The 12485-nt window shown below is 38.7% G+C and overlaps 1 protein-coding gene across 1 annotated transcript; it reads left to right on the top strand.

Moving 5' to 3' along the window:
• The first annotated feature begins 6539 nt into the window (after positions 1-6539).
• LOC116643540 (DNA polymerase beta-like) lies at positions 6540-7527 on the top strand. Its single transcript, XM_032422406.1, is given in 2 exon segments — positions 6540-6617; positions 6619-7527. Coding segments are annotated over 2 exon segments (846 nt in total). The 3' UTR covers positions 7387-7527.
• Positions 7528-12485: the final 4958 nt, after the last annotated feature.

Raw genomic sequence — 12485 nt, 5'->3', positions numbered from 1 at the left:
ATAATCCTCAGCAATACACTGCTTCATGAAAGGGCATTTTAGTTCAAATGTAGGAAGCTGTGCCAAAAAAACTGAAGGCAAGCTGGCTGAGCCAAATTAGAACAAAGTAAAAGATTTGTCATACCTTTGTAATTCACACAGCAGCAAATTCAGCTCGACCACAAGCTGTCCAGATGTTGGCCATCTGACTCTTTATAGCTGTGGTCTGTTTTTTCTTTAAAGCCCCCTTTCCTTTTTGTGTTCCCAGACACTTAGCATTTCTCTTGAAGTGGACCCAAGTTGAATAAAGAAGAATTAGTCTTCTTCTCAATTTTCAGGACAATATCTCTTTAAGAGAACTATTTTGAAACCTACATGGTCTTTGATTAAATTTACATCATGGCAAGGAAATTTAGCCAAGTGATTGATAGCCTTGCAGTCAAACAGGTCTAGAGCAGAGTCGGATCAGTCACTTACGGGTTGTATGAGGTCAGGCAAGTTATTTCATCTGTCTATTCCTCAGTTTCTTCCACTTTAAAATGGAGACACCAACAATAATACAATAATACCTATCTCGTAGGATTCAATGCGATAATGTATTTAAAACATTAACTACTGTGCTTAGTGCATAGTAAGCTCTCAATAAATGTCAATTATTTTTGTTACTTTTCTATTATATATTTAAAATCCATTTTGCACCTGAGACCATGACTTCCTATGAGTTTCACGGATAAAAATTTCCAAAAGGAGGGAGATGAAGGTACAAGCACTGTGTGTCAATTTATTGGTGATTCTACAATTTAATAAGTGCTGAATTCAAAAGAGGAGGCAGCTCTACTTTGGAGATCTAAAGAACATGTGTGCGCCTATATTTGTATCTCAGCACTGGCATTGGATGTCTGACCATTCGTCATGGTCACAGGGCAAGATGAACACACCTTCCTGAGTCTGAAGCCAGTTTTCTCCATTCCACTCAAGGTTAGCCTCATCCATTCTTTACGAAGAGGATGACTTGGAAACTATGAGGAAGACGTGGATCTAAACTCTTCCCCATTGACTAGAAGGGTGAGGCTAAAGCAAAAAGTTTTGCTTATGATTAGTGTATGGAGAATAGGTCATTTTATAATTTTGAGTTTGTTTTCCTCTTTTGAAAATGATGAAAGCAAATCACAAATTTCAACTACTGTTTAGAACAAACTTCCCTCACCAAAGGAAATAGAGCTAACTCTAAATGTAATGCACCAATGTAAGTGTTTTAGAGAAATCTAGAGAGGAGACTGGAGATGTTTTCTGTGCAGCAAGATAGAATCTTCCCCTTTGGTGATGTTAAATGTCAACATATTTTGACAGATAGCATAAGGTCTGACAGCACAAAAAGTGATCTTATTCAGTGACATGTATGGCAAAACAACAGCTGTGATTGTCTTAGGTAATGGGAAAATAATTAATGTATAATGCACGATGCTGAAAACATTTGCATTTGGTTATACAAAAATATAATAACATGCTTCCCTAAGTTTTTAAATATATGGGCAAAGAGACAACTGTGGTAGTTCCCAAATCCAGCTGGTCATTAGGATTACCTAGAACTCTGCTAACAAAAATTCTGACTCGGGCACCTGGGTGGCTCAGTCGTTAAGCGTCTGCCTTTGGCTCAGGTCATGATCACAGGGTCCTGGGATCAAGTCCCACATCGGGCTCCCTGTTCGGCGGGAAGCCTGCTTCTCCCTCTCCCACTCCCCCTGCTTGTGTTCCTGCTCTCGCTGACTCTCTCTCTGTCAAATAAATAAATAAAATCTTTAAAAAAAAAAAAAATTCTGACTCTCTGGCACTGTGCTTGAAGGCTGTGATTGAGCAAATCTAAAGAGAAGCCCAGGATCATCTAGTTTGGGAACCACTCCCTGGACTGTACCATGTTTACTAGGTTTATCTTTATCTGAACTTCTTTATGGTGTCTTAAACAAAGCTATTTGTGAGTTAAGATTTGTGTGTGTTGTCAGAATGATGACAATTGAGGTTTCAAATTAAGAACATGATGATGACCACTGTGGAACACTTGTTCTTCTCAGTTGTGAAATAATTGAAATTCATCAAGTTCATTCAGTGAATATTTACTGAGCACTTACTCTATGTCAGGTACTGTTCTATGTGCTAGTGATACAGAGTAAATACAATAGAAAAATATCCGTGTTCTCATAGGACTGACATTTTAGTAGAGAGAGACAGAAAAAAATAAACACACAGAATGAATGGAAATAATGATAGGTTTAGTTAAGGGAGATGGTGAGTGCCATCTGTGTCATATATGATACGGATTTTAAATAAGGTAGTTAGGGAATGCCTCCCTGAGCTTATATTTGAGCAAAGATTTGGAGGTGGTAGGGGAGCTAGAAATACCGATATGTGATAGAAGGGAATTCCAGGCAGAGGGAACAGCAAGTGCAAAAGTCTGGAGATGAGCATATTAAAAAACAAGCATGATGTATAGGCAGACAAGTGAACAGAAGCTTTCAAGAAAGCCATCATAGCTGTGCCAAATGTTTCTTGGAGGTGAAATAAGATGGGAATCCGAAGAGAGTGATTGTAAAAGAGAATGGGAGGGCAGAACTGGAGAAATGGAAAGACCAGGTAAAACTTTTGAGAATTTGCTATAAAGAGAACAGGAGATAGTGAGGTCATTGGAGAGGGAAGTAGGATTGTTTGAAGTTTTAAATTTTTTTCTAAGGATTTTTAAAAAAAAAGATTTTATGTATTTATTTGAGAGAGAGAGAGAGAGCATGCAGGTGATCAAGGGGAGAGGCAGAGGGAGAAGCAGGCTCCCTGCTGAACAAGGAGCCTGATGCGGCACTCCATCCCAGGACTCTGGGACCATGACCTGAGCTGAAGGCAGTTGCTTAGTCGACTGAGCCACTCAGGAACCCCTTTTCTAAGGATTTTTATTGATGATGGGAATGACCTAGTATAGGAGGGGAAAATGGATGATGCAGGAAAGGAAAAAGAGGGAATGGGAGCTAGTATGGAAATAGATGGGTTGGCTTCCCCAGGTAGGTGGGAGTCCAGATCTCTCATAGTACATCTCTACATCTCTAGTAGTACAAGGAAATAGAGATGCCAGGTGGCAGATGAGGTATGAAAGGTTTCTTCTCATTGCTTCCATTGTCTCTCTGAAATAGGAAACAAGTCTCCAGCTGAGAGTGAGCATAAGAGAGCTAGTGTTGAAGGTTTGAGGAGAGGGAAGGCATGAAATAATTCTCCGGGAGATGCAAAGTAAAAGCACTAGGGAAGTGGGAGGGAATGGCGGCAGCATTGTGGGCCTTCATGAGGTTCATGGTCTTGAATTTAAAGTCAGAAAAGTCAGCGTTGTTGTGCATTTGTTCTCCAGCTACCTTCAGCAACAGGAACACAGGAGTAAAGTTCAAAGAAAGGTTCATTGAACTAGAGCTGTGATTTAGACCAGCCTGTATCTAATTTAACAGAATGCCATGGTGTTGAGGGTGAATGCAAGGAAATGATGATAATGATTGACCATTGCATTTAAACTGGATAGGAGGGAAGTGAGGACATAAGAGGATGAGGTTACACCAGAAGGGTAGGTTTGATGGATTGTAGGTGGTGCTGTGGAAGGATGTAATCAGAGTTGTAGAGGGAGGGGATAGACTGATTGCAAAATATGGCCCTAATTTTCCCTGTGTGGATCCAGCCCTCTCTTCTTGAATCTAGGCTGGCCTTGTGACTTTCATATCTGCTAATTCTCTAAGGTCCCTGCTTCTGTCATGAGAATCAGCCTGGGAGATGGGAAATCACATGAAGCAGAGTTGAGTCATCCCATCTGAGGCCAACCTAGCTAGCCCACAGCCTACTTGCCAGCTAACCACAAATGAACAAGACTCCCTGAGATCAGCCCAGCTCAGCCCAGCAGAACTGTTCAATCAACACATAGACTCATAATAATAAAAAGCTGTTATCTCAAGCCACCAAATGTTGGGGTTGTATAGTTATAAAACAATAGCTAACTGATTAAAAGGAGGGGCTAGAAAGATAGATGATAGTGATTAGAAAGGATATCCTTGGAAATTAAGGTGAGGGAGGGGTTGCAATCATTGATAGTGACTAGGCCTAATGTATGACCGTGGGCTTTAATGGCTGAGGTAGAGCAGAGCACAAGGTCATGGGAGGAGAAGAGTTTAAGGAACTGATCTGTTACATGGGCATCCTTTTTTGTTGTTTTTCCGCACTTTGCGGGGCAAAGCCTTCAGCCTTTCAACCATTAAAAATGATGTTAGCTATAGGTGTTTTGTAGATGCCTAGTAATCAGATTGAGGAAATTCTTTTCTATTCTTAGATTGGTAAGAGTTGTTATAAAGAATGGATGCAGGCTTTGTTTTTAAAGATTTTATTTATGTATTTGACAGAGACATAGAGGGCACAGATAGGCAGAGCAGCAGGCAGAGGGAGGGGGAGAAGCAGGCTCCCCCTGAGCAGGGAGCCCGAGGTGGGGCTCGATCCCAGGACCCTGGGATCATGACCTGAGCCGAAGGCAGCCGCCTAACTGACTGAGCCACCCAGGTGCCCCGATGCAGGCTTTTTCAAGTGCTTTTTCTATGTCTACTGAGATAATCATATTTGAGTTTTAAAAAGTTTGTTATTTTTGGTGAATTTTATTGGTTGATATTTAATATTAAGCCAGCCTTGCATCCCTGGGATAAATCATATTTGGTCATGATATATTGTTCATCTTATAAAATTTTGAGCTAGATTTGTAAAATTCTATTTAAACATTTTACATCTACGTTCATGAGGGATATTGGTCTCTAGTTATTTTCTCTTGTGATGTCTTTCTTAAGTTTTGGTATCAGAATAATGATGGCCTCTAGAATGAACTGGAAAGTATTGCAATCCTTCATTTTCTGGAGGAAATAATTAATCATTTCTCCATTCTGAAAAGCAGTGTAATGATATTACCAAACATGGGAAATTAGATATTAAGTAACACACACCTCAACAATATAAACGTAATCCTAGTGTTACTTGTTTCTGATAGTATTCTTAGGATTTTAAAAAATAGAACTACTTATGTGTCATATATAACATATTTTTTAACATAAGATATCATAATCCTTGTTCACATTTCCTTATAATTTTAAAACAAAATTTTAAATGTTTGCCTCATATTCTATTGAGTAGATATATTGTAATTGTATATTTCCCTTAATGTCATAATTTCCCTTAATATATCAATATTATAAATATCCTGTGAAGAACATCTGAGAGCACATTGTTTTCTAACATTTTGGATTATTTCCTTAGGATAAATACCTAGAAGTAGAACAAAAGCACAATATTTGTGACTATTTGTATGTTTTCATAGAATTTTTTAAAACAAAAATAGCATGCAAGAGTCCTTGCTTTGAGTGTGATTTGAGTCGTTAAATCTGGGGCAAATGCATTAAAATATGTAGGAATTAAAGTACTATTAAATATTTCATAATAGCAAACTGAGAAAAATGTTAACAAACTCCTAAAATACCCTGGGTATATTTACTGAATAATTTAACTTTGGCTCTCTCTCTTTATATTTTGTTTTGTTTTGGCTGATCAGTCACAACCAGGTGTTTTCACATTTTATTAGCTGAAGTACAGACCCTAGAGCTGCCCCATTCCCTCCCCCGCCTCCCCCACACACACCCCCCACAACCCCCGCGCCATCGTGGGGGCCAGGCCTTCCCAGAAGCCCCTGCCTTGGCTGCCAGGCTTTTCCTCTGTTGCTCCAACTGCACTTTAGGGCCCCACAGCTGCGACTCCTATAGCTTGATTTCAGTGGTGATATAGTCCAGCCTCCCCACCCCCCCAACCCCGGTGGCCCGAGCCTCTCCCCGCTCCCTTTTGACCAGCACAGGATCCAGAAGTGTAAAGACCACGCTGGACCCGCCCAGCAGGGCCGGTTTCTCCTTCATGGTATCATTTTCTGTTAGTTGCACCTCAAATTTCTGCCGCGCTGACATGGATTAACTCAAGTCCTTTTGTAGCTATTTCTCCACCTCTACCTGTAGCTTCTTCTGAATTAGCTCGGCCATGGGCGGGGCGAAGGTCTGCGGGGAGCAGAGGGGGAGGGGTGCTGGGTCTCACACACTGGAAGGTACCCGTGCTCACCTTCCTGAACTGGCGTCCTCCCTTCACTATTCTGGCTCAGTGTATTTTTAAGGAATACAACAAATCACTTGACATTTATAATTTTGAAAAATCCGAAGACATTTTTGGAGGCAAAAGACCTAAAACAATAATGGTTACAATAGATTGGTGAACATAAATCAATAGGTGTGCATTATTAAATGCACAGGCGAAGCATGGCAAGCTTTATTTTGTTACATATGGAAGGCTTGCAGGAAAAGCTTTTTATTCTCTAGCTACTTAAAACCATGAAATTCTGGGTGGGTCGTGCTGGCTTTGCCGGGACTGGGTTGGTCCTGTCCCCCTCTCCAAGTCCCGGCCCCTCCTTAAAGCTGGGAGAGGGGGCCAGTCCCCGGTTCTGAGCACTCTGTGGTCCTCGGGTGCAGGCCACCATGAGCAAACGCAAGGCGCCGCAGGAGACGCTCAACGGGGGAATCACCGACATGCTCACAGCCTCTTGTTGCCTTTGCAGAACTCGCAAACTTTGAGAAGAACGTGAACCAAGCAATCCACAAGTACAATGCTTACAGAAAAGCAGCATCTGTGATAGCAAAGTACCCACACAAAATAAAGAGTGGAATAGAAGCTAAGAAATTGCCTGGAGTAGGAACAAAAATTGCTGAAAAGATTGATGAATTTTTAGCGACTGGAAAATTGCATAAGCTGGAAAAGATTTGGCAGGATGACACGAGTTCATCTATCAATTTTCTGACTCGAGTTGGTGGCATTGGTCCATCTGCTGCAAGGAAGTTTGTAGATGAAGGAATTAAAACATTAGAAGGTGCAGAGTCCAGTGGTGACATGGATGTTCTTCTGACCCATCCAAGCTTTACCTCTGAATCAACCAAACAGCCAAAGCTGTTACATCGTGTTGTGGAGCAGTTACAGAAGGTCCATTTTATTACAGATACTCTGTCAAAAGGTGAAACAAAGTTCATGGGTGTTTGCCAGCTTCCCAGTAAAAATGATGAAAAGGAGTATCCACACAGGAGAATTGATATAAGGTTGATACCCAAGGATCAGTATTACTGTGGTGTTCTCTGTTTCACTGGGAGTGATATTTTCAATAAGAATATGAGAGCTCATGCCCTAGAAAAGGGCTTCACAATCAATGAGTACACAATCCATCCCTTGGGAGTCACTGGAGTCGCTGGAGAACCTCTGCCAGTGGATAGTGAGAAAGACATCTTTGACTACATCCAGTGGAAATACCGAGAACCCAAGGATCAGAGTGAATAAGGCCCATTCTTTTCAGGCCAGCTCAGCTCAGCAGGAGTCTTAATTTATTTCTTAACCTTTGCTATGTAAGGGTCTTTGGTGTTTTTAAATGATTGTTTCTTCTTCATGCTTTAGCTTGCATTGTAGTCAATAAAGCCTCTCATACTACTAAAAAAAAAAAAAAAAAACCATGAAATTCTGAAAATAAGTTAGTCATCATTACGGGGTTGGGTGAGATGTTTTAATACTATTACTTCGTTCCTTATGATGATGTTTTCTAGGGATGTCACACATTTCTATGCCATTTAAGGAAGTTTATCTTGCTTTTGATATACCAACATTCATGGGCTTTCTGGAAAAGCAGATGAAATAAGAAAGGTAATTGATTAAAATACTATATTTTAAAGAAAAGGGTATATAATTTTGATCCCATTGCATCATTTATCTTCTTATCTGCTTTTATAAAATCACCTCCAAAAATATTTTAAATTTCTATATCTCTACCATTTTGTTTTAAATCAAGATAGTTTTCTTTAGAATTACCATAAAAAATATTTGAAGTGAAATATGCTGTTATTGTAGTATTTGATATCATAATTGATTCATGTAACACTAATAGATTAACAGTGGTCTCTATTAGAATCTTTGTGAGATTTTTAAAAACCTGGCACCGCATGTTTTTTTCCTAATCAAAAGATGTCACTTTGAAAGATTGTTGTAGTGATATTTTGTCAAAATTATGCATCTCATAACTTTGGAAAAGTATTTCCCAAAAGTTTAACAGCAGACAGTTGTGGCAACCTTGAGAATGAGCCTTGCTGATCTCCAACTATGGGGATTGTAATTGGCCAAGGGCCCCAGGCGCTGCCCTCTGAGAACCATCGCTGTGTTTGCCCTGCTCCAGCCAGTGACTGAATGTTACTGTTACTGAACTGTTACTGAAAACATGGAGGCACCTCTGATGGCTTACTTTGGCTCAAGACTTCCAAACATATTGCCAGGCTTTCATTAAATTGCATGGCAATCTGGGATGCCTCCTTCCATTCAACCTTTCCTCCTTCTTTCCTCCTGCATTTCCTCACCTGGGGTCAGACTTGCATCGTGGTCTGAGTTCTTATAGCTCCTTCCATTTTCTCTCACCAGGCATTTTATCTGATAGAACTCTTGCACTGTTAATCTCAGAGGATCCAGCCGAGGATATTACTGTAGAAAAATCTGAATTAACCATATCCAAACCATAACCAACTATAATTTCTATTTGTTTACTAAAATAAATAGAATAGAATAAATGAGAGTCTAGCCTTAGAGTTAAATCTATATTTGGACATATAAAGTACATGATCCTAAGGCTTGCTTGTGGTCTCAGCATGACAGATAAATGCATCAAACATTATCTACCAATCAGAAGTCTTGTGCTGGGGCGCCTGGATGGCTCGGTTGGTTGGGTGGCCGGCTCTTGATTTCATCTCGGGTCATGATCTCAGGGTTGTGAGATAGAGCCCTGCATCAGCTCAGTGCTCAGTGGGGAGTCTGCTTGAGGATTCTCTCTCTCCCTCTCCCTCTTCCTCTTCCCCTGCTCTCTCTCTCTCTCAAATAAATAAATATATCTTAAAAAAAAATAGATGTCTTGTGTTTCTGATTAAAAGTGCACACTGAGGGCACCTGGGTAGCTCAGTCAGTTAAGCGGCTGCCTTCTGCTTGGGTTATGATCTCAGAGTCCTGAGGTCGAAGCCCACATCGGGCTCCCTGCTCAGCGGGGAGTCTGCTTCTCCCTCTCCCTCTGCTCCTTCGCCCTGTTCATGCTTGTGCTCTCTCTCTCTCAAATAAATAATCTTAAAAAAAGAATAATATCAAAAATAAAAAAATAGGGGTGCCTGGGTGGCTCAGTCATTAAGCGTCTGCCTTCGGCTCAGGTCATGATCCCAGGGTCCTGGGATGGAGCCCCACATCGGGCTCCCTGCTCAGCGGGAAGCCTGCTTCTCCCTCTCCCAATCTCCCTGCTTGTGTTCCCTCTCTCACTGTGTCTCTCTGTCAAATAAATAAATAAAAATCTTCAAAAAAAATAAATAAAAGTGCACACTGAATGTCAGGATCAGCAGAGGGAATTAAAATAATATTTTTGAAGGGCCAAAAATTATCAAAGCCAACGAATATTTGAAAAACATATTTTTTCTCTTCTGAGAGCAGAGTATAGGGTGCAAATAGATAATATTTAAGTATTTTTAATAAAATAATTATTATGGTGATGTCATTAAAACATAAGGGGATGCATACAATGGAGTATTGCAAGTTATTAAGGAGATAATACCAATTATCATAAGGGGGCTATTCAGTCTAATGTAGCAATGCTACAAACTCAGTCAGCAGGATTAGTACTCTGAGTTCTTTTTCTGATCATGATTATGGTTTGCCCTGAACCATTTGTATCTTCCTACCTGGCTCTCTTTATAATCACCAATATTGGTTATAAGATAGCTGAATGGGGTTTGGGTGCAATTTATGGTCATGGATTTTTTCTCCTTGTATCTCTGTCTTGCTCAGTAAGTGCTCACACTGTGACTTCACTGTCATTAATACTGTGCTGTAAGCAGCTAATTAAAAAGCTCACACAAAAGAACTGCAATATAAAGACCAATAACATTTGTCTGGAAAGTGGGTTGCTTTATGGATCCATGTTCTTTTCCTCTAGGCTTTGGCAGGGAAGAGTCCTTTTGCCCCACCCATCAAAATTTTCTTCCATTTGCCTATGGGTTATGCAAGACCTTCAGACAGGGGTAAGTTCAAGGTGATTATAAAATTAAATTTTAAAAGATGTTTTTAAAAGAACAAAGTGGTTTTTGAATATATGGATTATGTAAATTTTTAGTTTTATAAAGATTAATCCAACTATCTGGTTTTCACTGAAAAGTATAATACAATTTTAGTTTGAATTTTAAGCAGTTTGTGGAAATAAACTTTAAAGCAATGTATGATTTTAATTCAGAAACTAACTTACCATTTATTATTTTATTCTAGAATTACTATTAATATTAATTAACTACAAAGAAATATCTGATATTTTCCTTAATATATAACAGAATAAAAGGTCAAAGGGGAGGTCCATTAACCTAGGAGTGCCACAAAGATTGTTTTTAAAAATCTTTTGTACTAAAAATAAAGGAGAGTGATTTATAATTCTAGGGACAACTCTGAAAATAAAAGTAAATTAAGCATTGCAAACATGATTTTTAGCACTTCTGGGTAAAGCTCTTCTCAATTTTCCAGTTAATACCTGCCTCTTCTTTGTTTCTTCTAATCACCATGTATCTCCCTTTCTCCGGTCCCCAGCATTCAGAACTCACAGTGGCCTGGGAGGTGTCTCTCAAGCATCAGGGTGGCTGGTTGAGAGCCCTGGTGCTCTCCCTGCCTGCACTGCCAGGTGCTTAATTGGCTCAGCTAGAATAACTCAAGGCACTGCCAGGTGCTTAATTGGCTCAGCTAGAATAACTCAAGGCGAACTCTTCCAGAGCCGAGACTCATGTTACATTAGCCTCAGTGACACCTTTTAATGCTTATGATATTTTTCTCCCTTTGTTTCAGAAGTGCTCAGGGATTTGCAGGATTGTGCAAAGAACTCAATTCTAACTATGTACATAAACTTTTCTTTTTTTTAAAAAAAAGAATGTAAAACATTTAAAAGCACTGCTTATTTCACTTTGTAATTTATTTGCAAATTGATTTCTTCTGAAATACATATATTGTGTTCCTGAGATAAATCATACCTGGTCATGATGTATGATCCACTTTATAAATTGTTGAATCAGATTTGTAAAATTGTGTTTCGATATTGTACATCTGTGTTAATGGGGGATATTGCCGATAGTTATTTTCTCATATATACAGTTGATCCTTGAACAATATGAGCGTGAACTGCGTGGATCCACTTATATGTGGATTTTTTCCAGTATAGTACCATAAATGTATTTGAAGTGCATTTACATTATGATATAAATATTATATACCGGAGAAATAACTGAGCTGAATGGACATGTAAAAAAGGAATGCAATTTTGTATAACCAGTCCTCTAATATTTAAGATGAATGATTCAATCTCACAGTCTGAGGAAAAATTCTTTTTTTTTAATCACTTTTTCTTGTTGCCATTCTTTCTTGTATCTCAGAAAAGTGATAGAAAAGCATAATTTTTGTGGGTATTCCTTTTATGTTTTTCTGTGGTAGATACACTTTTTCATATGAGTGCATGGATGGTAATTTTTTTCGATTGCTTTGCATATCCCCAAATTTCTTTATATCTTTCTCTCTTTATGTCTTCTTTTGTAACTGATAGTTTCTATTAATAGTCCTTCAAAATGTGGAGAGGAAATTATTTCATAGTGTTCTAGCACTCACTGAGGCTAAAGAGAAATCTGATATTCATTTCATTGTAAGATACCAGATTTTCCACTCTGGAAGCTTTCTTGATTTTTCTTTTATTTTGAGACTCTAGACCATTTATAGGCATAGACATTTTACCCATTTATTATGCTTGTATGTGGTAGGCTCTTTTAATCAAAATATACAACTATTTTTTTAACTCAGAGAAAATTTTTGAGTTAAAAATGATAATGTCGATTATTTAATTATTTTCTGCCTTCTGTTGTTTCTGATTTTTGCTTCTGGAACTCTTATTCCTATATATTTGAACTTTGGAATCTATCCTCTGTGTTTCTGAACTTTACTTTGCTATTTTTCTTTTGTCTTTTCTGCAAATTATTTAATGTTCTATGCTTCAGTTTTCCCATCTGTAAAATGGGGGTAATAGTATTTTATTGGATTATTTGGTAATGTCACGTCCTTAGAACAGTGTCTGGCACATAATAGGAGTAAAATATGTATTCTGTGGTGTATAGTAGGTCTACAAATAACTCTACATTATAGGAGATTTCTTTGATTTTATGTCTTCGTTACTAGCTTGGACTTGAGAGCTGTTCTTTCTAATCACATTATTTATTGAATTTTTATTTCAACAATCACCTTTTTAAAATTCCCAAGTCTTTCATTGTCTGATTGCTATTTTTTTGTAGCGCCTTCTTTTTTTTTTTTTTTTTTACATAACTTTATGATTCCTTTAATCTCTGTGG

Source organism: Phoca vitulina, unplaced genomic scaffold, assembly GCF_004348235.1.
Source record: "Phoca vitulina isolate PV1807 unplaced genomic scaffold, GSC_HSeal_1.0 scaffold26, whole genome shotgun sequence".
Classification (NCBI taxonomy): domain Eukaryota; kingdom Metazoa; phylum Chordata; class Mammalia; order Carnivora; family Phocidae; genus Phoca; species Phoca vitulina.
Note: the sequence above shows the minus strand (reverse complement) of the source record. Positions and strands in the feature narration are given on the sequence as shown.